The sequence below is a fragment of the Oncorhynchus keta genome, chromosome 5, assembly GCF_023373465.1.
Source record: "Oncorhynchus keta strain PuntledgeMale-10-30-2019 chromosome 5, Oket_V2, whole genome shotgun sequence".
Classification (NCBI taxonomy): domain Eukaryota; kingdom Metazoa; phylum Chordata; class Actinopteri; order Salmoniformes; family Salmonidae; genus Oncorhynchus; species Oncorhynchus keta.
In genome coordinates this window covers 16,140,628-16,168,019 of record NC_068425.1, presented here as the reverse complement: position 1 = coordinate 16,168,019, position 27,392 = coordinate 16,140,628, and the positions used below count along the sequence as shown (strand labels likewise).

Below are 27,392 nucleotides of genomic sequence, written 5' to 3'. Positions count from 1 at the left end.
ACAATTTTAGCAAATTAATACTGGAGTGATAGATGTGCATATGATGATGTGCAAGTAGAAATACTGTTAATATGCTGCCCATTGTTGGCATGGTTACAAAACCAATAGTTACAAAATAGTTACATAACCAACCATCTATACTGAACAAAACCATAAAAGCAACATGAATGCAACAATTTCTAAGATTTTACTGAGTTTGGGTTCATATAAGGAAATCAGTCACTAGAAATAAATTCATTAGGACTTAATCTATTGATTTCACATGACTGGGCAGAGGTGAGCCTGGGAGGGCATAGGGCCACCCACTTGGGAGCCGGTCCCAGCCAATCAGAATTACTTTTTCCCAACAAAAGGGCTTTGTTACAGACAGGAATAGTCCTCAGCACCACCCCTCCCCCTCCTCAGATGATCCCGCATGTGAAGAAGCCAGATGTGGCAGTCCTGAGCTGGTGTGCTTACTTGTGGTCTGGTTGTGAGGCCGGTTGGATGTACAGCCAAATTCACTAAAACAACATTGGAGGTGGCTTATGGTAGAGAAATGAACATGGAATTCTCTGGCAACAGCTCTGTTGGACATTCCTGTAGTCAGCATGCCAACTGCACGCTCCCTCAAAACTTGAGACATCTGTGGCATTGTGTTGTGTGACCAAACTGCACATTTTAGAGTGGCCTTTTAATGTCCCCAGCACAAGGTGCACCTGTGTAATGATCATGTTGTTTAATCAGCTTCTTGATACGCCACACCTGTCAGGTGGATGGATTATCTTGGCAAAGGAGAAATGCTCACTACCATGGAAATTAACACATTTGTGCACAACATTTTAGAGAAAAAGCATTTTGGGCGTATGAAACATTTCTGGGATCTTTTATTTCAGCTCATGAAACATGGGACCAACACTTTACATGTTGCATTTATATTTTTGTTCAGTGTATATACAGTGTGGAGAACAAGTATTTGATACACTGCCGATTTTGCAGGTTTTCCTACTAACAAAGCATGTAGAGGTCTGTAATTTTTATCATAGGTACACTTCAACTGTGAGAGACGGAATCTAAAACAAAAATCCATAAAATCACATTGTATGATTTGTAAGTAATTAATTAGCATTTTATTGCATGACATAAGTATTTGATCACCTACCAACCAGTAAGAATTCCGGCTCTTACAGACCTGTTAGTTTTTCTTTAAGAATCCCTCCTGTTCTCCACTCATTACCTGTATTAACTGCACGTGTTTGAACTCGTTACCTGGCTGGGATGGGCTACAGGACAATAGGCAAGCAGGTTGGTGAGAAGGCAACAACTGTTGGCGCAATTATTAGAAAATGGAAGAAGGTCAAGATGACGGTCAATCACCCTCGGTCTGGGGCTCCATGCAAGATCTCACCTCGTGGGGCATCAATGATCATGAGGAAGATGAGGGATCAGCCCAGAACCACACGGCAGGACCTGGTCAATGACCTGAAGAGAGCTGGGACCACAGTCTCAAAGAAAACCATTTGTAACACACTATTCTGCCATGGATTAAAATCCTGCAGCGCACGCAAGGTCCCCACTGCTCAAGCCAGCGCATGTCCAGGCCCGTCTGAAGTTTGCCAATGACCATCTGGATGATCCAGAGGAGGAATAGGAGAATGTCATGTGGTTTGATGAGACAAAAATAGAGCTTTTTGGTCTAAACTCCACTCGCCATGTTTGGAGGAAGAAAAAGGATGAGTACAACCCCAAGAACACCATCCCAACCGTGAAGCATGTAGGTGGAAACATCATTCTTTGGGGATGCTTTTCTGCAAAGGGGACAGGACGACTGCACCGTATTGAGGGGAGGATGGATGGGGCCATGTATCAAGGGATCTTGGACAACAACCTCCTGCCTTCAGTAAGAGCATTGAAGATGGGTCGTGGCTGTGTCTTCCAGCATGACAATGGCCCGAAACACACAGCCAGGGCAACTAAGGAGTGGCTCCGTAAGAAGCATTTCAAGGTCCTGGAGTGGCCTAGCCAGTCTCCAGACCTGAACCCAATAGAAAATCTTTGGATGGAGCTGAAAGTCCGTATTGCCCAGCGACAGCCCCGAAACCTGAAGGATCTGGAGAAGGTCTGTATGGAGGAGTGGGTCAAAATCCCTGCTGCAGTGTGTGCAAACCTGGTCAAGAACTACAGGAAACGTATGATCTCTGTAATTGCAAACAAAGGTTTCTGTACCAAATATTAAGTTCTGCTTTTCTGATGTATCAAATACTTATGTCATGCAATAAAATGCAAATGAATTACTTAAAAATCATACAATGTGATTTTCTGGATTTTTGTTTTAGATTCCGTCTCTCACAGTTGAAGTGTACCTATGATAAAAATTACAGACCTCTACATGCTTTGTAAGTAGGAAACACTGCCGATTTTGCAGGTTATCAAATACTTGTTCTCCCCACTGTAAAGTGGTGCACACCTCCAGTCCTTGAGGGCCACAGTCCTGATTTTCGTCTTGAATTTAACAATGGGATTGATTTCTATCTGGGAAAGGAGGTAATTTGCACTCTCCAGCCAGTCAGTAACATCAATCAACTGCCTGGTGAAAAATCCAATCAGCACGACTGAAGAACTCAAAGACCAGAGATATGCACCCCTGAGACAGATGGTTGGTTTTGTCTGTTGTTGTTTTGTAAGTTGTGCACTTGTTGGTCCCACTTACAATGAACAACAACTTTCAGGCCCTGGGTTATTTGCCCCTGATCTTAAGAACAATTTAACAACAAAAGCAAGTGCATGGCAATCCTCTGCAGCAAGACAGCATATGACATGGAGTGATTTTAACAGTTGATTGGTTGACTTGCTTTGTGATTGTATTTCAGCCGAACTTACATGCGCATGGACTGGAACGCACACATTCCTCTTCATCTTTGCCCGGTAAGGAAGATTCCCTGTGTGCGTGTGCAATATATGTATAGATGTATGTTTCTATAGTACCTATAGAAAGTTCTGCACCCCCTTGAACTTCTTTCACATTTTGTTGCGTTACAAGGTGGGATTGAAATAGATTTAATTGTATGTTTTTGTCATTGATCTACACAAAATACTCTAATGTCAAAGCGAAAAGAAAATTCTACACATTTTTACAAATTAGTAAAAGTTTAATAACTAAAATGTAGTCGTTGCATAAGTATTTACCCCCTTCCTCTGTCCCCCATACATACAACATCTGTAAGGTCCCTCAGTCAGGTATTGAATTTCAACCAGAGATTCAACTACAAAGATCAGGGAGCTTTTCGAACGCCTCATAAAGAAGGGCAGTGATTGGTAGATGGGTAAAAATAACAAATCAGACGTTGATGATTTTACAGCGACGACTACAATGGCTGTGTTGGGAGAAAACTGAAGATGGATCAACAACATTGTAGTGACTCTACAATAATGACCTAAATGACAGAGTGAAAAGAAGAATACAAATATACAGAATACAAATATTCCAAAACATGCAGATGTATGCAGCATGCCACTAAAGTAATACTGAAAAGAAACCACAACACAGGGCTACAATTTTTGGCCTAAATGCAAAGCCTTATGTTTGGGGCATATCCAACACAACACATCACTGAGTAACTGCCTCCTTATTTTCAAGCATGGTGGTGGCTGCATCATCGTATGGGTATGCTTGACATCGGCAAAGACTGGGGAGTTTTTCAGGATGAATAAAATGGGATGGAGCCAAGCGTAGGAAAACCTGCTTTACGGGACAATAACCTACAATACAAAAAAATATGCACTGGAGTTGCTTACAAAGAAGACAGTGAATGTTCCTGAGTGGCCAAGTTACAGTTTTGACTTAAATCTGCTTGAAAATCTATGGCAAAACTTGAACATTGCTGTCTAGTCATGATCCCCAACACCCTTGAAGAATTTTGAAAATAATAATTGGCAAATATTTCACAATACATGTGTACAAACTTACCCATGAAGACTCACAGCTGTAATCATTGCCAAAGGTGTTTCTAACATGTAGCAACACTCAGGGGAGTGAATACTAATCAAGGTACAGTATATGAGTGTTTTATATTTCATTAATCTTTGACAAATATTAGAATTTTTCTTCCACTTTGACATTACAGAGTATTTTGTGTAGATCGTTGACAACAAATGACAATAAAAATCTATTTTAATCCCACTTTGTAACACAATGTGAAGAAATCCAAGGGGATGTAGACTTTCTATAGGCACTGTATGTCTGTAACTATAATGTTTTTGCACATTGTACTTTAGGGGCCATAATATAAATAATTATCTGATTTATTGCACTATCCCTGTCACGTTTGTAAATGTATGTACTGTGTGTATATGTACTTTCTTAACCTGGTAATAAAATCAATAAATCAATCAACTGAGTTGAATTGGTAACCTAAGCAGCACAGTGACGTCCATCACATATAGATTTGTCATCAGTCCCCACAAACACATCGATACGGTATGATCAATGTCACTTTGGTGTATCTGCGCATGTTTATTTGTTTATTTGTCTCTCTGGGCCAGACTTTACTGAGGGCAGCGTTGCTCAGCTCCGAGGTTCATCTCCTGTGGCGCCTGTTGGAGACTTCTACATCGACCCAAAGGCAGTCCCTTCTGTTCGTCCCCTCCGCTCTCAGTCCTTCCAGACCACGTCAAGTACGTACCACACTCCAACCCCAGAAACACTGTCTGGCTGCTCACCATCAACCACAGTAACAAAAACCTTTCATTTATAGCTAGAATCCTTAACAGGTGAAACTGCCACGTCTGTTTGGGATGTTACAATAACAAAAAAGTTACTGCAAACAACAAACACTGTTTTTTCCTCCTCGGACATCAGACTTTGAGTCTTAGACTTTGAATGCTTATTACAGTAGTAGTTTGAGCAGTGGTTTTGATATACTTTGATATTGCCAAAGTATATATATGCTTACCAATCGGGCATTGAGATAGGCAGAATAAGAAGGAAAGAAGATTTCCATTAGAAACAATAGGCCGTCTGGCAATTGGAGTCAAAACATGTGATACTCTATATGGGCATAAGGTTATTGGAACAACTGGTATCCCCACTCAGACACACCCACTCACCTCTAGTGTTCAGGTTTACTGTAGAGCAGAGTGCTATCAGCCAGCACTGTGCGTCACTTCCTCCTCTCAGGCACCTCACAGTCTGAGTTCGCCCCACAGCAGGGTCCCCTGGGTATTTACCTCAACCACCCAGAGGGGGGACGGTTCAGGCCTGAATGCCCTCGCTTATTCTCTCATTCTCTCTCTCTCCTCCCCCCCCTCCAGTTGCTCTCTCATAATGTTTACTGACCGATACAGTGGAGATTTTCCCTCTCTGTCTCAGCTCTACTTAGAGTTGCCATTCAGTCTCTTTTAACAGGTGTGAGGTTTATATGCAGCTGCAATGTGAAATACGAGTTAAGTGAGTTACATAATCCATCCATCATTGACACATTTGAGCTTTTGTTTATTTTTGTTTTCTTTAATTACTTTTGACACTCTGGGCGAGTCAAATTTCCTTTTGACTGCCATGATTTCATGGGAACCTGTGCTTAACTGAGCTGAAGTTGTGCTGCAGAATTATATCTCTGTCCATTGGTAAGATTGAAAAAGGAAGGAAGTATCTACATTTGTGAGAGGAAACGTGAATGTAACCAATACTGTGTCACTGTATCTGTATCTGAGTGAAAATAGGTCTTCCCTCATGTGGTCCAGTTTGATTTATGTTGTAAATAACTGATTGGTTACTTTAGATGTGGTGCTTGGCATAAGGGAATGCTGTCTACGTAACATAAACTCTTCAGAACAGGTCTTTATTCTGTTTGTGGATGGAACCCATTCAACCAGTCATAAGTCAGATTGTTGCCCTACTTATGAGTCTAACCCCAATATTCCTTATGCGTCTTCCAGGTTCTTCCCAGATCTTCCACCCGCCTGCTTCCCATTACCCCCAGTATTCCAACCCCGAGGCCGTGCCCCCCATGATGCCCCTCAATCAGCTGCCTCCCCTGCCCCAGCAGTACCCCAAGCACCCCTATGTCCACAACACCCACTTCCCCTTCCCTTACCCTGTCACCCAGAACTCCTCAATGCCCGCCAGCGCCCCCTTCACCCCCGAGACCCTCCACCGGGTCCTAAGCAACTCCAACCTCTCCTCCTCTTCCCCATCCCCTTCCTCCTCCCCGGCCAAGCCGGCCACCCCAGGGCAGCAGCAGAGGGGTGAAATGTTACCTCTGAGCGGTGATGTAGTGGGCAGTACCCCCCAGCCTACCCCTCCAGCTCAACAGCAGCAGAACCCAGGCATGTGGCCCCCAAACAGCCACAACCAGCCCCTCTTTTCCCTGGCCAACGTGTTGTCCCTGGCCATGAGCGTGGCCCAGTCCTTCATGCCCCCCACCTCCATGCCCAGCGGTCTGAACCCAGCCCAGTCTGGCTCCTACCACCCCTCCATGTTTTGCCCTCCCCAGCTGATGCCAGGGGAGAGCCCCTACCAACCCCAGGGCAAAATAACAGCAGGCCAGTATCTGGACATGTACCAGCAGTATGCAGACACCCAGGCTCTGCACCAACAGAGCCTGTTGAAAACCAACGTAGCCCCAGGGTCACCCCAGCCTGGCGGACTAGTGGATGGGACTGCATTCAGGCAAGCTGGCTCCAGCCTCTCTCCTCCAGGATCCAGGGCGAGTCCCCAGATGTATTGCCAGCTGGGGCCCAGGGTGGGGTTCCAGGAGCAGACAGACAGCTCAGCCTCCACCTCTATCACCAGCTCCCCCTCCTCCTCAGCTCCAGACAGCCCACAGAGCACCGTGAGTCACTTAATAAATATGTGCTCATATACATGAAGAAGTGTATACTGTAGGATATGAATTTGCTTCAACCTGTGTTGCCTTACCTTTAAAACCTCAAACCTGTTCCTCTACAGTGTTGTATCGATTAGACACACCTGTAACATGTTTTGGCATAGTGTATTATTACAGTACTGAGCTGGTAAAGCTGAAAAAATGTTGTTATTTTACCCTGCAGGTGTCTTCACCCAGGCTAAGAACCTCTTCCACCCTGGTGGTGTCAGAGTCGGGAGCAAACGCTGCCAAAAACAGACTGTCACCTATCTCTGAGGGTAAGCTCTCTCTCCATGCCATACACCTTTTCATTGTGTATGCATTTGGCATGATGAGCTAAATATAGTCAATCACGTCAATTAATTTTTAATTCATGTACATTTTTAAAGCACTGTCTGTTTCCAAGGCAGCCGATATGTCAGGAAAAACCACATTGTATTTTTGCACCTGCTGTGTCCATGGCAACTTAATATACGATACTGTGGATCACTAATTTATCAATTCACTTTTTACTGTGTACTTGTATGACCCCAAGGTACTCTCTCAAGCAACATGACTAAGTCTGCCCCCCAAGTGCCCAACCTGTAGTATGAACTTTGATGAGAAATACTTTGTTGTGTAGATGAGTAGGCTGGCTTAATGTCAATGACTTTCTAGACACCATTATAATACGTAATGTGAAATAACTCTCACTCTCCCCTGCTCTCTTCTTCTCTCTCTCTCTCTCCCTCCAACAGAGAAAAAGCCTACAGTTACCGTCGGCCGTTTCCAAGTCACACCCAGCAGAGAGATCCCTGCAGCCTCCGCTAACCCCGCCCAGGATCCTCCCCAAACCCACCCACAACACCAAACCCCGCCCACAGTCACCGTTAGCACCAGCCCTTCCTCCCGGGACAGTGAATCTGATACCAGCACTGAGGAGCAGGGGGGTGAATCAGAAAGCAGCATTAGCACTGTAACCGTGTCCCTTCCCCAGCGATCCCCCGGCGGGCCCCTGTGTAACCTAGACATCGCCCACTCCTTGCCTGGAGGCCCTAAGCAGACAGAGCAGGAGGACCAGCAGGAGAGTGAGGAGGAGACCGACAAGGAGCCCGACAAGGAGCCAGACAAGGAGCAAAAGGAAGGGGAGGAGGATGAGGAGGAGGAGCTGAGGAGAAGGGGGGGCCGGAGGCTGAGCCTGAGCCTGTGGGAGGGTACAGCGGGGAGCCCCCAGTTTAGCGGGAGCAACCTAAACCAGCCCTGGATGAGCTACACACGCAGCGCCTCGTATGTCAGCAGTGACGAGACAGAGAGCGAGAACGAGGATATGTGCGAGGAGCTACAGGAACTCAGGGACAGGTGAGTGGAGGAGAGGAGGCGCATCATTTCTGTTTTTGAAGTTAAGTCTCTGAGGTTGTGAACAAACACAGTCAAAGTACAAAACGTTAGTCCACCAATCAAGGTCACCGGTTCCTCCCCAGTCCTCCAAAACAAAACAAATGAGTTATGGCCACACTGTTGATAGGAAGTAGAGGTGTGTCTTTATCACTCTAGTTGAATTAAAAAGACTTCAAAGAACTGTTGACATCAACATGTGTAATAAGGTCATAAGCATTGTCATTCAGTGGAGGCTGGTGGAAGGAGCTATAGGGGGATGGGCTCATTGTAATGGTTGAAATGGAATCAATGGAACGGAGTCAAACATGCGGTTTCCATATGTTTGATACCATATGTTTGATACCTTTCCATTTATCTCTCTCTCTCTCTCTCTCTCTCTCTCTCTCTCTCTCTCTCTCTCAGGCACCTGTCAGAGGCGCAGGCCCTCCAGCTCACTCAGAAGAGGGAGATTGAGGCGCTGTATGAGCAGATGGGAAAGGTGCCTCCCCCTGGCATCATGTCCCCCGCCGCGATGCTCAACAACCGCCAGAGGCGCCTCTCCAAGAGCGGCAACTACCCCGGCTCGCGTCGGAACAGCCTGCAGAGACTGGATATACTGCCCCCTGCAGGTCAGTTGGTATTGTAGTAGTTATCTTGCTGTCTGGTTGGGAGTTCGTTATGACTTAGCTATTCCCTCCATGTCTTACAAACACAGGGATCATGCGTAAAAACTCAGTCAGTGGCAGCAGCAGTGGCTCTCAGGAGAGGTCCAGTAAAGGGGTGACCTTTGCCCCCGACTACAACCGGATGGTGAGCAAGCACCCTGTCTGACCCATGATCCCTGAACCCTGACCTTGTCAGTCTGAACAATAACTTAGAACATTTTGACAGGTGTAATCATTCTAAAAACCTGTGCAGTGATGAAAATAATATGTTAACGTAGTCACCTTGGTTTTTCTTTGTTAACCTGCTTGGTTACTTGGTGAACACACTACGCCCTCTGACCTCTAACCTCTCTCCTACTAGTGAGACTCGTCTCCCTGTGTGATCCGGAGGACAGGGGGTTGGGGCAGGTGATACTGTGGCCAGCCGCCTCCCCTCCCAACCACCAACCAGGAAGAGAGGGAGCCCAATGATGACCAATAAGTTGCCACGCCCAGTGCTGAACAGATAGCTCCCAGCCTGAGCCTTGGAATGGGGAAACCGGATGGCCAGAAGACATGGGCCTTTTCTCAATTGGATTTGCTCAACTCCTGCGTCCTCTTTCCTCTGTCCTCTCTCCTCCTTTTGAAAAAGGTAATTGTGGAGAGGTAGCAAGGAGAGTGAACGAGGACGATAATGAGCTTGTAGGAAATTAGACTCCTTCTCCACTCAGGCAAATTACGTTTACAGGGGTGGATCCCAAAATAAATGTGTAGAGTGATAAAAACAAATAAAGTTAGTTGTTCAAGACATTTTCTAGATACAACTACAAGTAGCATATTGTTTGTAAACATGTGCATGCTTTTCTCCATCAAAAAAACTAACGCTGATTCAAAGGGGGTGTGGCAGATTTCTAAATTATTCGGTGAAGGACTCAGGTAGGACACACATGACTATCATCTATGAAAGATGGCTAACAAGGAGGAAGAACACACTTTTGTTCGCCTTGACCACTTATCAGTTTCTGAGTCACGGAGGAGAGAGGACGGAGGAGAGGTTGGAGGACGGACTTTTTCCCAAATGAGAAAAGGCCATGGTCATCCACACGATGGGCCTCACTAAACACTCCTCCTAACGACGATAGATAAGGATCCCATTGTCAGAGCACCAAAGCACCCTATCTGCCATCTGGTTCATGTGCAATACCATGAGTTAGTATTGTGACACTAAGCCAAGGAAGTCCCCCTCCTGTTCTTAAGGATGCTAAGCTTATATAGCTGTGTGTAGCGTCAGGTCAAATGGAAAGTGAGGATAGGAAGGCTTAAGGTGTGTGTTTCTGCGTGTGCTCTTATGCGGATGCTGCCTGTGCTATTCCTGGATAACACGTCCCAGAAGCCCTGCTCTCTCCTGCACTTCGTCATCCAACTGCTGCAAGCAGGAACTCCTCTTAATACAATATGACCCTATTCAATCCGAAGTGCTGAAGATCTGCTTAATGTTGCGATTGACAACTAAAGGCAATGTTCCTGCGGTCACGGAGACTGTATTCACGGTAAACGCTGCATATGTCTGCTCAGGAGATAAGATAGCAGGATGAGATGTAATCATTGCCTAAAAACAGTGTATTTGTATGGTTTATAATATTGCGTAAGGAATGGGATGAACAAATATGCATCTATCTCATGTATTGACCGGCAAGTCAGGTCAGCAGTTTTCCATTTTGCAGCTCCGCTTACTTGGTGTGCTTGGCGAACTAAATCAAGTACACCGAAATAAGAGTCAATCCAAGCTGCCTGCAAGTCTCAGCAAAACAACAGAGTTGTATTTGGTGTAAACAAATGTTCATGAAGTAACACAAATCACACATGGTGCATGAAAAACTAAATGTCACTTTACTGAATTTACACTGAACAAAAATATAAACGCAACATGTAAAGTGTTTGTCCCATGTTTCATGAGCTGAAGTAAAAGATCCCAGAAATGTTCCATATGCACAAAAAACCTAGTTCTCTAAAATGACATTTGTTTACATCCCGGTGAGTGAGCATTTCTCCTTTGTCAAGATATTCCAGCCTCCTTCATCCTTCAAGAAGCTGATTAAACAGCACGATCATTACACAATGCTACAGATGTCTCAAGTTTTGAGGGCATGTGCAATTGGCATGCTGACTGCAGGAATGTCCACCAGGCCTGTTGCCAGAGCAGTTAACATTCATTTAACATTAATTTAAACCGACTCCAACTTCGTTTAAGAGAATGTGACATCCAACCAGCCTCACAACCACATACCACGTGTATGGCGTCATGGGTTGAGTGGTTTGCTGATTACAACGTTGTGAACAGAGTGTCCCATGGTGGCGGTGGGGTTATGGTATGGGCAGGCATAAGCTACGGACAACGAACACAATTGCATTTTATCGATGGCAATTTTAAATGCACAGAAATACCGTGACGAGATCATGAGGCCCATTGCGAGACCCATTTTTTGTTAAGGTATCTGTGACCAACAGATGCATATCTGTATTTCCTGTGATATGAAATCCAAAGATTAGGGCCTAATGAATTCATTTCATTTGACTGATTTCCTTATATGAACTGTAACTCAGTAAAATCTTTGAAATTGTTGCATGTTGCGTTACATTTTTTGTTCAGTATACAAACACTCCAGGTCTTATAATATACTACACATTGTTCATTTGTTACTCACTTTCTATGGCCAAGTAGTAAAGATACTGGGTGTCACTTATCAGAATGGACGCTTATGCTTTAAAAACGTATTTTAATCTATGGATTGATACAATGCACTTTCCATAGGGGTCGTTCACTATTGCTATTGAACAATTGCGTACCTATAAATAATAGCGGGGTAAAGATGTATAGTTATATATTTTAAATCGGTATGCGTGCCTATGCATTTAGTGTTGGTAATTATTTGATTAATGACAAAGACCTGAAGCTGTGAAGAATTCTGAGCTATTTGCCTTAAAGTATGCACATGGGGAACGATTGCAGTAGAACACATGAAATATATTACTCAGATTGTGTTCTTCTAAATCAAGACATCAACAGTAAATATACAATATATATTTAGGATGTCATGAGCTCTATTTTGTTGTCAATCGTGTTTCTAGAAAACATACTGCCATGCAGATTCTGTGCCTTTAACATTTGTTTTTTACCTTTCAAGCGTGATTGTTTCCTAAATCATATTTGTAAATATTGCTAATAAATGACAATTCAACATCATGCAATGTTTTTCTTTTTTTATTTTCTCCCCAATTTTGTGGTATCCAATTGTTAGTAGTTACTGTCTTGTCTCATCGCTACAACTCCCGTACGGGCCCTGGATAGACGAAGGTCGAAAGCCATGCGTCCCCCGAAACACAACCCAACCAAGCCTCACCGCTTCTTAACACAGCGCGCATCCAACCCGGAAGCCAGCCGCACCAATGTGTCGGAGGAAACACCGTACACCTAGCGACCTGGTCAGCGTGCACTGCGCCCGGCCCGCCACAGGAGTCGCTAGTGCGCGATGAGACAAGGATATCCCTACCGGCCAAACCCTCCCTAACCCGGATGACGCTAGGCCAATTGTGCATGTCCCCATGGACCTCCCGGTCACGGCCGGCTGCGACAGAGCCTGGGCTCGAACCCAGAGTCTCTGGTGGCACAGCTAGCACGGCGATGCAGTGCCTCATCATGCAATGTTTTGAGTTTTCTTTCCCTGTAGGTTGATGCCCAAATTGAGCAGCCCTATCTTGTGAAAATCCAAATCTCACATTTTAGAAGCTAAAATCACATTTCATCCCATCACAAATAATTTCATATTCAAATATTTAAATTGAACAACAATTCCTTGTGAATCTGATAACTCTGATGTATAGACTTTCCACTGTAGAGTTTGTCATCTTATCATTGATGAGAATGTCTCAGATGACAACCGAACTGACATCATATTCATTAAGTACCACCGCGTATGTTCAGTTGTTCGGATTACCAGAATATAGTTCATTTCCCCCCACATACGGATGTTCCCAGAATCTCTATGTTAACCAAGTTTTTTTTTAAATGTAACCTCAGTAGGTTAGAGAAGGGAAAAGGGGGGGAAGAGGTATTTATGACTGTCATAAACCAATCCCCCAGGCCAACGTCATGACAGTACTTTACTATTTATATTTTTGACAACTTGTACTTTTTACTCCATACATTTTCTGTGATACTCTGGAGGAAACACCATACACTCTGATCTAGCGGACTCACTAAACACAAATGCTTCATTGTGTAAATTTAAATTGAAAAAAACATAACATAAGGAATCTGGAATCTATTTTAGCAATTAAAATGACTTTTGATACTTAAGTATATTTAAAACCCAATACTTTTAGACTTACTCAAGTAGTATTTTACTGGGTGACTTTCACATTTACTTGAGTCATTTTCTTTACTTTTACTCAAGTATGACAATTTCCACCACTAAATGTACCTCAATAGGTAGTACTTTCACACAATGGAGAAACCTAATATTCCACAAATGACTCATTTCATTGACAGGTTTTTGTATTAACATTTTAGCTTTTTATAACAAACAAATGTCTTTACAGTTTATAGGGCTCAAAAGTAGCTAGAAATGAATATTGGTACAATAGAAAAAAACATGCTGGTGCTTCTAAATGTTATGATCCTAACTTTAAATTGGGTGCCCCTGTACTACCAATGAAAAATGTCAAGCCCATTTTTCTACCAACCTACTTTCCGATACTTCCTTAATTCCTGACTTGGAAGACAGCGCATGTCTTCTAAACATCAATGGCTAGTTAGAATTTAATCTAAAAATGTTTTTGCTCCATTAAGTAATCCAGCAATGTGTATGCTGTCATCTTGTCTATTTTAAATCTTCTCTCATTGATTGAGACACCTGGGTGTCCACCCCAAAAGGCCCTCCCTATATCAGGGTCGCAACTTTGGTTTTAGAAGTGGGGGGGACAATTATTATTATTTTTTATCCAGTGGGATACACATTCCAAACAGCCTAGTTGACTGCACAGAGGTATCCGCATGGTCCTAAAGCACACCTTTGCTTTGTTCTGTATCACATTTCAATGATAAAACTGGGGGGGACAAAAATACGATTTCAGTACGTGGCCCCCCCTTCCCCAGTGAATGTTGCCCCCCTGCAATATATTGACTAGATACTTAGTATCTGCTCTAACAATTAAAATAAATGTCTTAAAAAATGAAAGGCAGTCAGGAGGCGGCAAATCAGGTGGGCCCATTTTAGCCCGTGAGAGGGCATATGCAAGTGAACAACAGGTACAACTCCGATATAGTTGCCAGGATGTTATGTCCTCCTTATATCAGTACACCTGTACCAACCTATGCATTACAAAACTTATTTTTCAATGAGCCAGATGTAGCAAATAAGCCACTACATTTGTTAACCAAATTTGACACACATTGACCTGCATACAAAAACTCCTCAGGTAGCAGAAAAAAAGGAAAACACCACCTGCTGGAGAAGAAAGATTTGGGCCCAGTTATCCATCTTGCTTCACATCTTCCTCTCTGACACTCACCTGTCTCGATCAATGAGTGTTCGTGCTAACTTGGATCCTTAGGATGTCCCTACCCTTTATATCAACTTCAATGGGGGGGTGACTTCCAAGGAATCCAGATTGCAAGGACCATCAATGAGAATATTTGAAATAGACAAGATGGTGTACACATTTTTGCTTTACTTCATGGAGAACAAAAATTGACATTTATTATTTAATAACAGAGCATATTCTAAATGTAATTATAAACTGTGTGGTTCGAGCCCTGAATGCTGATTGGCTGACAGCCGTGGAATATCAGACGGTTATGACAGAACATTTATTTTTACTGCTCTAATTACGTTGGTAACCAGTTTAATATCAATAAGGGTTTGTGATGTATGGCCAATATACCACGGCTAAGGTGCCTATTGGCCTTATACCACACCTCATTGCTTAAACAAACCAAGGACGTTTAGCAACAAGCCAAGGACGTTTAGCAACAAGCCAAGGACGTTTAGACGCATGCGTTGTCTTCCAAGTCAGGAATTGAGGAAGTATTGTCAAGTAAATGTTTGTCAAATTCTCTGTGCTACGCTTTACACTAAGTAATGACCGCTATCATCCAGCTGGAACAGTTGTAACGTTAAACGGTCCGACTGAGATATGTATGGCACCCTAGATGGAAGGATACACATGCCGATGACAAACGCCCCGATAGCTAGTCCAGCTATGCGGTTGCGACTACGTATTTTTAGCGCGTTTTTCTTCCAAAAGTCGAGATCTTGTCTTTTCCTGAGAAGCTGTTTCTGTGCCGCTGTAAATTGCTCCTTAGAAGCCATTTCAGTGTTATTATGTGTCTGATAGAAATGACGTACGTTGTTTTATGTTCTTTGGTTTGTGACTGTACTGGACAGCCCAGCAACTGGTGCATTTCCGCCCTCTATCGTTTTGGAGTAGCCTACAAAGCCCACACATTCTGGCTGCGTTCCAGCACGTTTTTATTGCCGTCGCGCTGCGCAGATCACCAATTAGTGGAAAGTAGACTTTACTCCAGCCATTAACAGTTAATTCAAATGATATTATATTTTAACGTTGTCTTCAAAATCAAATCAAATGTAATTGGTCACATACACATGTTTAGCAGTTTTTATTATGGGTGAAATTATGTAATGAAATGCTTTGCAAATACTTTCAAAACTTTGGGGTAATGATTTGCAGGGTGTTATAGGCTAATTATTGTCATCACGTTGTCAATTTCATTCATCCTCAATCATTTTCAAGGTAAAATAAATAATTGTAAGTGAGGACTTGGTGGACTGTATATTCTTTAGGTTAGGTTTTACTTAATGTGTTCGTTCCTGTGTTCTGGTAAGGGCACAGATGACAGACAGGTAGGATTCCAGTTGAGGTGGTTTACTAATGCCGAAGATGCACCAGCACGGAACAGCACCGCACAGTGTGTGTAGTATGAATGAGCTAAGGCACTTAGTGGTCTGGCAACTTGCTTTAACCAAAGTTAGTGTGTGTGTGTGGTATATGCACAAGGACACACACTGGTCTTGGCTAACACAATGAAAGCTAACTGGTGGGAAAACACAAGGATGGCTGTAACTTTCTCTCACTTGACTACTGATCTTCCTCTCTGAGCTGTAGATCGCCCAGCATGCTCTGCTCCACTTCACCGGTGGACAGAGCTATATTTGATGAACTAACATTACTGATATGATTAACTACAAATACTTCACAGCCTTTTGGACAGAAACATTGACAGAAATGGAATTATTTTATTGGAAGAACATTCATTTATAAGGTAAGATGAACTCTTATGTACACAGAAAAAGTTGTTCAAAATATCTTGATATATTGTTCTTATCCTTGTTCTGTAATAATATTAATACTATAAAACAGCCATAATGTACAGTTATGCTCTATCATAATATATTTTCATATATACTGCCCATAACGTACAGCCAAGTTATGCATAATGAACCACAATATAGTCGCAAGTGGTATTCCTTGATAAATTCACAGCCTTTTTCTAAATTAGGAAGTAATCAAATAACTTTACAGTCAAGGCAGTGGTTTGCTATCTGTATGGCTCGCCAAAAGGAAAGCAACAACCATTTTAATTGGTTGTATTGTTGATAAGGTAACATTCGGGAAGGTATACAATATTTAAGCTTTTTCATAGACTTTAACATATAGTTAGGAGGTCATCCACTAAAAAGACCGATCTGTCTCAGATATGTCACTCCAAACCATGGATACGACATCAGAATATTCCCCCAAATACATGTACACCTACATGTAATATAGATTTAATTTGTCAAACTAAACATGATGCCTATTGCTAGGTGTTGTCATAGGATCCATGGTAAACTTTGGTATGTCAACATGTTCATCCATTTTTCCCCTCAACCTACTTTTTTGTCAATGTTCTTGTGAGTGGAAGTACCAAAACAGATGGATGACTGGACAGCACGAGTTTGAAACTTGGGATGAAGGTTGAAGGCTTGGAGCTACCACAGTTAAAGGCTAGTTCACTGACAGAAAATAATCTCCCTTTACCAAATCTAGCAACCCATGTAACCATCAGTCTTTTCCCAGGGCTTGGCAACCCCCATTGTCTCTGTCCTTCTTGACTCATGGGTGCCATAGAAAATGTCTCAGCTGGGGGCAAATACTGTCTCAAACTCTTTGAGGATGAGCTCCACAATCTGGTTCTGGTAGACCATGTAAACGGTGATGTTGGCCGATTCAGTCTGGGGCCTGAGTAACGTAGGGCCAAACACGATGGCCACACTCTGGACTGACATACGGTTCTTTTCCCCAAACTCAATCACTCTGGAAGAGAGGAAGAGGGGATGAGGAGAAGAAGGAGTGGGAGGAAGTATGAGGAGGTTGGAAAGTGTTTAGTATATCAGTTATTTATATAATTTGTATAGTTTTATATAAAACAGAATTGTATATATATATATATATACACAGTTGAAGACGGAAGTTTACATACACTTAGACGAGTCATTAAAACTCGTTTTTCAACCATTCCACAAATTTCTTGTTAACAAACTATAGTTTTGGCAGGTTGGTTAGGACTTCTACTTTGTGCATGACACAAGTAATTTTTCCAACAATTGTTTACAGACATGTTATTTCACTTATAATTCCAGTGGGTCAGAAGTTTACATACACTAAGTTGACTGTGCCTTTAAACAGCTTGGAAAATTCCAGAAAATTATGTCATGGCTTTAGAAGCTTCTGATAGGCTAATTGGCATCATTTGAGTCAATAAGAGGTGAACCTATGGATGCATTTCAAGGCCTGCCTTCAAACTCAGTGCCTCTTTGCTTGACATCATGGGAAAATCAAAAGAAATCAGCCAAGACCTCAGAAAAAAATTGTAGATTTCCAAACGCATGAAGGTACCACGTTCATCTGTACAAACAATAGTACGCAAGTATAAACACCATGGGACCACGCAGCCGTCATACCACTCAGGAAGGAGACTCGCTCTGCCTCCTAGAGATGAATGTATTTTGGTGTGAAAAGTGCTAATCAATCCCAGAACAACAGCAAAGGACCTTGTGAATCCTTGTGGATTCTCTGCCTCTAACCCTGTTACGGGGGCTGAGTCACTGGCTTGCTGGGGCTCTCTCGTGCCGTCCCTGGGTGGGGTGCGTCACCTGGGTGGGTTGATTCACTGTGGTCGGCCTGTCTGGGTTGCCCCCCTGGGTTGTACCGTGTCAGAGATCTTTGTGGGCTATACTCGGCCTTGTCTCAGGATGGTAAGTTGGTGGTTGAAGATATCCCTCTAGTGGTGTGGGGGCTGTGCTTTGGCAAAGTGGGTGGGGTTATATCCTTCCTGTTTGGCCCTGTCCGGGGGTGTCCTCGGATGGGGCCACAGTGTCTCCTGACCCCTCCTGTCTCAGCCTCCAGTATTTATGCTGCAGTAGTTTATGTGTCGGGGGCTAGGGTCAGTTTGTTATATCTGGAGTACTTCTCCTGTCCTATTCGGTGTCCTGTGTGAATCTAAGTGTGCGTTCTCTAATTCTCTCCTTCTCTCTTTCTTTCTCTCTCTCGGAGGACCTGAGCCCTAGGACCATGCCCCAGGACTACCTGACATGATGACTCCTTGCTGTCCCCAGTCCACCTGGCCATGCTGCTGCTCCAGTTTCAACTGGCCTGGGCCCTAGGACCATGTCCCAGGACTACCTGACATGAGGACTCCTTGCTGTCCCCAGTCCACCTGGCCATGCTCCTGCTCCAGTTTCAACTGTTCTGCCTTATTATTATTCGACCATGCTGGGTCATTTATGAACATTTGAACATCTTGGCCACGTTCTGTTATAATCTCCACCCGGCACAGCCAAAAGAGGACTGGCCACCCCACATATGCTCTCTCTAATTCTCTCTTTCTTTCTCTCTCTCTCGGAGGACCTGAGCCCTAGGACAGTGCCCCAGGACTACCTGACATGATGGCTCCTTGCTGTCCCCATTCCACCTGACTGCTGCCGCTCCAGTTTCAACTGTTCTGCCTTATTATTATTCGACCATGCTGGTCATTTATGAACATTTGAACATCTTGGTCATGTTCTGTTATAATCTCTACCCGGCACAGCCAGAAGAGGACTGGCCACCCCACATAGCCCGGTTCCTCTCTAGGTTTCTTCCTAGGTTTTGGCCTTTCTAGGGAGTTTTTCCTAGCCACCGTGCTTTTACACCTGCATTGTTTGCTGTTTGGGGTTTTAGGCTGGGTTTCTGTACAGCACTTTGAGATATCAGCTGATGTACGAAGGGCTATATAAATACATTTGATTTGATTTGATTTGAAGATGCTGGAGGAAACAGGCACAAAAGTATCTATATCCACACTAAAATTAGTCCTATATCGACAACCTGAAAGGCCGCTCAGCAAGGAAGAAGCCACTGCTCCAAAACCGCCATTAAAAAAAGCCAGACTACGGTTTGCAACTTGACATGGGTGACAAAGATCGTACTTTTTGGAGAAATGTCCTCTGATGAAACAAAAATATAACTGTTTGGCCATAATGACCATCGTTATGTTTGGAGGAAAAGGGGGGAGCAAACCAAAGAACACCATCCCATGAAGCACGAGGGTGGCCGCATCATGTTGTGGGGGTGCTTTACTGCAGGAGGGACTGGTGCACTTCACAAAATGGATGGCATCATGAGAAAGTAAAATTATGTGGATATATTAAAGCAAAATCTCAAGACATCCAAAGTTGTGGTAAAATGGCTCAAGGACAAGAAAGTCAAGGTTTGGAGTGGCCATCACAAAGCCCTGACCTCAATCCTATAGAATATTTGTGGCGGGAGCTGAAAAAGCTTGTGTGAGCAAGGAGACCTACAAACCTGACTCAGCTCTGTCAGGAGGAATGGGCCAAAATTCACTCAATTTATTGTGGGAAGCTTGTGGAAGGCTACCGAAAATGTTTGACCCAATTTAAAGGCAATGCTACTAGTTGTGTGCATGTAAACTTCTGAATGTGATAGTTTTTTTTTTATTTTACACCTTTTTTCCTCCCCAAATGTTAGTAGTTACTGTCTTGTCTCATTGCTGCAACTCGTGAACGGACTCGGGAGAGGCAAAGGTCGAGAGTCATGCGTCCTCCGAAACACAACCCAACCAAGCCGCACTGCTTCTTAACACAATGCACATCCAACCCAGAAGCCAGCCGCGCCACTGTGCTGGAGGAAACACCATACACCTGGCAACCTTGTCAGGGCACATTGCGCCCGGCCTACCACAGGAGTCGCTGGTGTGCGATGAGACAAGGATATCCCTACCGGCCAAACCCTCCCTAACCAGGACGACGCTGGGACAATTGTGCGTCACCCCATGGACCTCCTGGTCGTGGCCGGCTGCGACAGAGCCTGGGCTCAAACCCAGAATCTCTGGTGGCACAGAGAACCAATGCGCCACCCGAGAGGCCCATGAGACAGGGAATTTTTAACTGAGTTTTTAAATGTATTTGGCTAAGGTGTATGTAAACTTCAGACTTCAACTGTATATAAAAAAAATGCCAGTTTCTACCACAACACCCACTCACTTGAGGAGGTGTTTGAAAAGGAGGTACATGGTGTCGTGGTTGGGCAGGGGAAGGGACCTCACCAGGTCACGGAAGTACAACACCTTCTGAGGATAGTCCTGGATTTCTACCAGAGAAAGAGTCATCCCAAATGTCAATTTACTCACATCCTTTCATGCTATTTAGGTCAGACTATGTCAGTTCATTACTATCATGTCATTTGAGTCTGACTATTGAGATGTATGCAGAATGTTTTTTTAGGGCCTGGCCTAGACTTACTGATGGCAGCGATAAACTTGTCGAATAAGCTGTAAGGGAAGAGAGGTTCAGGCAGCTCCCTCAGGAAGAGCTTTAGCGCCCCCGTGATCACATGAATCTCCTCCCACTGACCATCCTCTAGGTCCAGATTTTCCTCTGGAGGGAGGGAGGGAGGGAGAGAGCATGAGGACATATCATATGGTTGATAATACTGCAAGATGCTCCATCTACAAATTCATTACTCGTCCTTGAAACTTGCTTTACCATGATCTGCTTTGTGGCGTAGTCTCTGAATGACAGCTAGATTCCCATTAACTCTGTAGATCCCATCAATGTCCAGACCTAAGGGGAATGTACAATTGTGTTACCTCTTTAGAGGTGGTAAAGGTTGATATTACGGTATCAGGATAAAGAAGGAATACCTACCTCTAATCTCCACTGCCCTGATGCACTTCTCCGCAAACCTGGGCACAGTGCTGTTCTCTCGATGGCACAGCGTGTCCAGATGACAACCAAACACATTATCTAGAGAACCACGGTGAAAAACAATCTGAGTGCCATAAAGGTAACATAAGGTACAATAAGGATACTCTGCTATGTCATTTAACCATGTTAGAAAGCCCAGTCTCACCTCTTATGTAGCCCTTCTCCTTCACTGACTGCAGTGTGGGCCTCTTTTGGAGAAACTTGCGTAGTTTGGTGCGGACACGCCCCTGATCTGATGACTCGGCACTGATGCCAGGCGTAATTTTAGTGGCTGCTGGAGGGGGCAATTAATGATGGGTGCAGCTTTCGTTAACTACCTGATGCTCAGTTACCAAATATTGACATTTTACACCTATTTACACCTCAAAAGCATTGAAAGACCTGGTGGTTCATAATAGTAGGTTGTAGGACACTCATACTTACAGCTGGTCCTCTTGTCTCTGTCTGAAGCAAGTGGAGATTTCTCCATAGGCTCCTCCTCTTCCTCTTCCGAAAAGTGATCTTGGTCCTGAGAGAGGAGAGGTTATAATGAAGACCGACGCCCCCTTGGCCTACTCTAATTACAACTTGTTACATAGACACCTCCTGGATGCTCACCAGCTGTCTGACGGTGTCCAGTATGATCCTGTGCCAGTCACAAATGATGCTCTCTGTGTCGTACTGGACCAGGTACTCACACCCATGACGCGTTTTCAACTGGAGCGGGAGAGGGAAAAAGCCATACCAAGAGTTAAATTCAATTACTTTTGATTCAGTTCCTGAATTTAATGAAATAGAACTGACTTCAACCCTGATAGACCTTAAACAGAGCCCATACCTCCAGAACGTTCTTCTTGCTGGACTTGTCCTTGGGGGCCCAGCCCACAGTGGCTCCACGCAGCTCCACTGTGTACTCTGGGGTGATCTGATTGGTCTTGTTCTGAGGAATCACGGACCAATGACATTCATTCAACAGACCTGGTGGTTCGTAATTGTAGGTTGTAGGACACCCAATCCTGACAAGCAAGCAAATCATTCTTTATGAATACAATGAGCTTATTTTCTAAAGTGGTGGCTGTGAGTGGTTATTGTAGCAAAATGTTCTTACAGAGTTTCCCGAGGGTGCAGATTTTGGGTCTTTGTGAAACGTGAGAATGCCTCCATGCAGCACTGTCCATGACGGACTCCAATTCTTCCTATTAGAAAACCAGAAAATAAGGAATCATTGGTCCATTGAGCAAATCAATGTGTTGTAAATGTTGCTGTTGACTTGACATTACCTAATTCTTTTCCCATTGTCAGCCACCTTGGTTTTGTTCAAGATCCCTGCCTTCTCCAGTAGATGTGTCTAAAACAAGCAAAATAGAGACATATATTAACAAAATATCAAACGACAGAGGGGGAGTATATGAACATTTCTACTAATGGTGATTACCAGGAACCCACATACCTCAGATCAGGTTTAAAGATTTTGTTAGTTGTATTGTACTGTACATCAGTGGAGGCTGCTGAGGGGAGGACGGCTCATTATAATGTCCGCAATAGAGTGAATGGTATCAAACACATGGTTCTCATGGTTTTCACTGACATACATAGGTAAATGAGTTGAGCAGTTAGTGTCCACATTGAGCCATATGCTACTGGACATTGCCCATCGGCCTACTGGCTGATATGAACATTGGACTGTTCATGTTGCAGATTATTGTAATTATGGGCTATAATTTTAGGCCAAGATAAAGTATTGTTGTGACTTTGCAATGCATATGCTAGGCCACTAGGTGGCAGCAACAAATGTTTGTGTTGGCAGTGTTCCAGGTTATGCTGAATTCTTGGGCTATGAGTCCACAGGTAAAGATCAAAGAGTATAAGTAGAAGATTCTTTACAGCTTTGAAATGTGAGTCAGGTATCAACATAGGAGTGGTCAATCTTTGTGTGTGTGTGTGTGCGCGCGCGCATATCTTTGTGCATGAATGCACAGTTATACATGCTTGGGCGTGAGTGTGTTTGCATGGATTCATAAAATGGGAAATAATCCTTTGGGGTTGACTTTGCTTATGGCACTGACATTCAGCACATTGACATTACTGTGCCTACTTCGTAAGACAGCACCATATGTACATTCAGCACAATGCTTTGAAAGGCAATGCAATAAAATATGGTGTCAATCAGATCTGAAAGTACTACCCAACAAGCCACCACTTGGACCACAACGTCCAACAAAAACTACAAATGCTCCCTCTCCCCACTAGGGGGTAGTGTCGATGGTGGTCTATCATGACACGATCATTTAGTACAGGGTTGATTCAAGTAATCAAAGCTTGATGATGATTGGTTATTTGAATCAGCTGTGTAGTGCTAGTGCAAAAACCAAAATGTGCACCCGGGGGGCCCTAGGACAAATTTGTAAAACCCTGATTTAGCAGATGCTTGTATTCCAGATCCCTTTCTTATCCACACACGAAGCAAAGCGAGAGAACAACCCATTCAAAGTGAGTAGTTTCACTTAAACACCACATAATAAACTCTTAATCAGCCCTTTTAAGAGCATACATGTATATAGTATGTACTGTAACCAATATCTAATTCATTAGCTCCCCTTCCCAAGCGTTAGTTCTCCTATCCAATTCTATATCATAGTCTGTTAGTTAGATCAGAACACCCACACACCTATCCATGCATCTATCTATCAGGCCTGACGTGGCCCGTAAGAACCTACATGCTCATGATGTGAGTCTGTGCTCAGATGTGACAGTCTACTCCGTACTCCCAACCTATCAGTCTTTATGGAGAAAACAATACAAGTCTTCAATGAATGGGATAATGGTAGGATTAATGGTAGAGTACATTTTATTGAGTTAGTAGAAGGCTTGGGAAATGAAAGAATTCAATTCCTAAAATGAACAATAAAATAATTGTTGAAAAACAATGCAATTTCCAATTCAATTATTGTGTGTACTAGTCCAACACGTATAATATATTATTGAGGGCCAGTAGAAAATGACCTGACAAAGATCCCTATGGATTCAAAACCTTATCGTGTCATACGTTCTTAATGTACTTACATGGCGTGGCGTCTCAGGGGAGTTGCCTGAGCTGGATGCTTCACTGGTGACGTCCGAAACGTTTCTCCTATGTGTTGGAAAGAACCTCTGCCAAACGGAAGGGAGGGAATTGGGTTCAGGTTGGTTAGTCAACAAATCAAATCAAATCAAATTTATTTATATAGCCCTTCGTACATCAGCTGATATCTCAAAGTGCTGTACAGAAACCCAGCCTAAAACCCCAAACAGCAAACAATGCAGGTGTAAAAGCACGGTGGCTAGGAAAAACTCCCTAGAAAGGCCAAAACCTAGGAAGAAACCTAGAGAGGAACCGGGCTATGTGGGGTGGCCAGTCCTCTTCTGGCTGTGCCGGGTAGAGATTATAACAGAACATGACCAAGATGTTCAAATGTTCATAAATGACCAGCATGGTCGAATAATAATAAGGCAGAACAGTTGAAACTGGAGCAGCAGCACAGTCAGGTGGACTGGGGACAGCAAGGAGCCTTCATGTCAGGTAGTCCTGGGGCACGGTCCTAGGGCTCAGGTCAGTTGAAACTGGAGCAGGAGCATGGCCAGGTGGACTGGGGACAGCAAGGAGTCCTCATGTCAGGTAGTCCTGGGACATGGTCCTAGGGCTCAGGTCCTCCGAGAGAGAGAAAGAAAGAGAGAAGGAGAGAATTAGAGAACGCACACTTAGATTCACACAGGACACCGAATAGGACAGGAGAAGTACTCCAGATATAACAAACTGACCCTAGCCCCCGACACATAAACTACTGCAGCATAAATACTGGAGGCTGAGACAGGAGGGGTCAGGAGACACTGTGGCCCCATCCGAGGACACCCCGGACAGGGCCAAACAGGAAGGATATAACCCCACCCACTTTGCCAAAGCACATCCCCCACACCACTAGAGGGATATCTTCAACCACCAACTTACCATCCTGAGACAAGGCCGAGTATAGCCCACAAAGATCTCCGCCACGGTACAACCCAAGGGGGGCAACCCAGCCAGGCCGACCACAACAGTGAATCAACCCACCCAGGTGACGCACCCCCCCAGGGACGGCACGAGAGAGCCCCAGCAAGCCAGTGACTCAGCCCCGTAACAGGGTTAGAGGCAGAGAATCCCAGTGGAAAGAGGGGAACCGGCCAGGCAGAGACAGCAAGGGCGGTTCGTTGCTCCAGAGCCTTTCCGTTCACCTTCCCACTCCTGGGCCAGACTACACTCAATCATATGACCCACTGAAGAGATGAGTCTTCAGTAAAGACTTAAAGGTTGAGACCGAGTTTGCGTCTCTGACATGGGTAGGCAGACCGTTCCATAAAAATGGAGCTCTATAGGAGAAAGCCCTGCCTCCAGCTGTTTGCTTAGAAATTCTAGGGACAATTAGGAGGCCTGCGTCTTGTGACCGTAGCGTACGTGTAGGTATGTACGGCAGGACCAAATCAGAGAGGTAGGTAGGAGCAAGCCCATGTAATGCTTTGTAGGTTAGCAGTAAAACCTTGAAATCAGCCCTTGCTTTGACAGGAAGCCAGTGTAGAGAGGCTAGCACTGGAGTAATATGATCAAATTTTTTGGTTCTAGTCAGGATTCTAGCAGCCGTATTTAGCACTAACTGAAGTTTATTTAGTGCTTTATCCGGGTAGCCGGAAAATAGAGCATTGCAGTAGTCTAACCTAGAAGTGACAAAAGCATGGATTAATTTTTCTGCATCATTTTTGGACAGAAAGTTTCTGATTTTTGCAATGTTACATAGATGGAAAAAAGCTGTCCTCGAAATGGTCTTGATATGTTCTTCAAAAGAGAGATCAGGGTCCAGAGTAACGCCGAGGTCCTTCACAGTTTTATTTGAGACGACTGTACAACCATTAAGATTAATTGTCAGATTCAACAGAAGATCTCTTTGTTTCTTGGGACCTAGAACAAGCATCTCTGTTTTGTCCGAGTTTAATAGTAGAAAGTTTGCAGCCATCCACTTCCTTATGTCTGAAACACATGCTTCTAGCGAGGGCAATTTTGGGGCTTCACCATGTTTCATTGAAATGTACAGCTGTGTGTCATCCGCATAGCAGTGAAAGTTTACATTATGTTTTCGAATAACATCCCCAAGAGGTAAAATATATAGTGAAAACAATAGTGGTCCTAAAACAGAACCTTGAGGAACACCGAAATGTACAGTTGATTTGTCAGAGGACAAACCATTCACAGAGACAAACTGATATCTTTCCGACAGATAAGATCTAAACCAGGCCAGAACTTGTCCGTGTAGACCAATTTGGGTTTCCAATCTCTCCAAAAGAATGTGGTGATCGATGGTATCAAAAGCAGCACTAAGGTCTAGGAGCACGAGGACAGATGCAGAGCCTCGGTCCGATGCCATTAAAATGTCATTTACCACCTTCACAAGTGCCGTCTCAGTGCTATGATGGGGTCTAAAACCAGACTGAAGCATTTCGTATACATTGTTTGTCTTCAGGAAGGCAGTGAGTTGCTGCGCAACAGCCTTCTCTAAAATCTTTGAGAGGAATGGAAGATTCGATATAGGCCGATAGTTTTTATATTTTCTGGGTCAAGGTTTGGCTTTTTCAAGAGAGGCTTTATTACTGCCACTTTTAGTGAGTTTGGTACACATCCAGTGGATAGAGAGCCGTTTATTATGTTCAACATAGGAGGGCCAAGCACAGGAAGCAGCTCTTTCAGTAGTTTAGTTGGAATAGGGTCCAGTATACAGCTTGAAGGTTTAGAGGCCATGATTATTTTCATCATTGTGTCAAGAGATATAGTACTAAAACACTTGAGCGTCTCTCTTGATCCTAGGTCCTGGCAGAGTTGTGCAGACTCAGGACAACTGAGGTTTGGAGGAATACGCAGGTTTAAAGAGGAGTCCGTAATTTGCTTTCTAATAATCATAATCTTTTCCTCAAAGAAGTTCATGAATTTATCACTGCTAAAGTGAAAGTCATCCTCTCTTGGGGAATGCTGCTTTTTAGTTAGCTTTGCCACAGTATCAAAAAGGAATTTCGGATTGTTCTTATTTTCCTCAATTAAGTTAGAAAAATAGGACGATCGAGCAGCAGTAAGGGCTCTTCGGTACTGCACGGTACCGTCCTTCCAAGCTAGTCGGAAGACTTCAACAGTGGTCGATAGGGCCTTATTGTTCGAACAGAGCAGAAATCCTGTCAAATTTGATGAGTCA

At 43.8% G+C, this 27,392-nt stretch overlaps 2 protein-coding genes across 6 annotated transcripts in view; one reads left to right on the top strand and one right to left on the bottom strand.

Annotated features, from left to right (window-relative positions):
* Positions 1-12,086, top strand: part of LOC118384567 (serine/threonine-protein kinase WNK4-like) — an 85,510-nt gene extending 73,424 nt beyond the window's left edge. The window contains exons 13-20 of the mRNA XM_035771200.2: positions 2,850-2,904; positions 4,522-4,653; positions 5,914-6,809; positions 7,027-7,120; positions 7,580-8,180; positions 8,622-8,827; positions 8,914-9,008; positions 9,225-12,086. Coding sequence (XP_035627093.2) covers positions 2,850-2,904; positions 4,522-4,653; positions 5,914-6,809; positions 7,027-7,120; positions 7,580-8,180; positions 8,622-8,827; positions 8,914-9,008; positions 9,225-9,227 — 2,082 coding nt within the window. The 3' untranslated portion in view covers positions 9,228-12,086. The remainder of the gene's footprint in view (positions 1-2,849; positions 2,905-4,521; positions 4,654-5,913; positions 6,810-7,026; positions 7,121-7,579; positions 8,181-8,621; positions 8,828-8,913; positions 9,009-9,224) is intronic.
* Positions 12,087-16,138: 4,052 nt separating this feature from the next.
* Positions 16,139-27,392, bottom strand: part of LOC118384566 (rho GTPase-activating protein 27-like) — a 42,264-nt gene continuing 31,010 nt past the window's right edge. For 2 of the 5 annotated variants that reach the window (XM_035771192.2, XM_035771199.2), the window contains 13 exons: positions 24,211-24,297; positions 23,865-23,927; positions 22,428-22,495; positions 22,256-22,343; positions 21,986-22,087; positions 21,766-21,864; positions 21,592-21,676; positions 21,314-21,442; positions 21,109-21,207; positions 20,947-21,024; positions 20,704-20,838; positions 20,446-20,551; positions 16,139-17,218 (listed from right to left, as the gene is read on the bottom strand). In XM_035771192.2, coding sequence (XP_035627085.2) covers positions 17,041-17,218; positions 20,446-20,551; positions 20,704-20,838; positions 20,947-21,024; positions 21,109-21,207; positions 21,314-21,442; positions 21,592-21,676; positions 21,766-21,864; positions 21,986-22,087; positions 22,256-22,343; positions 22,428-22,495; positions 23,865-23,927; positions 24,211-24,297 — 1,317 coding nt within the window. In that variant the 3' untranslated portion in view covers positions 16,139-17,040. The remainder of the gene's footprint in view (positions 17,219-20,445; positions 20,552-20,703; positions 20,839-20,946; positions 21,025-21,108; positions 21,208-21,313; positions 21,443-21,591; positions 21,677-21,765; positions 21,865-21,985; positions 22,088-22,255; positions 22,344-22,427; positions 22,496-23,864; positions 23,928-24,210; positions 24,298-27,392) is intronic. The other 3 variants (XM_035771194.2, XM_035771195.2, XM_035771198.2) reach the window with 3 other exon arrangements.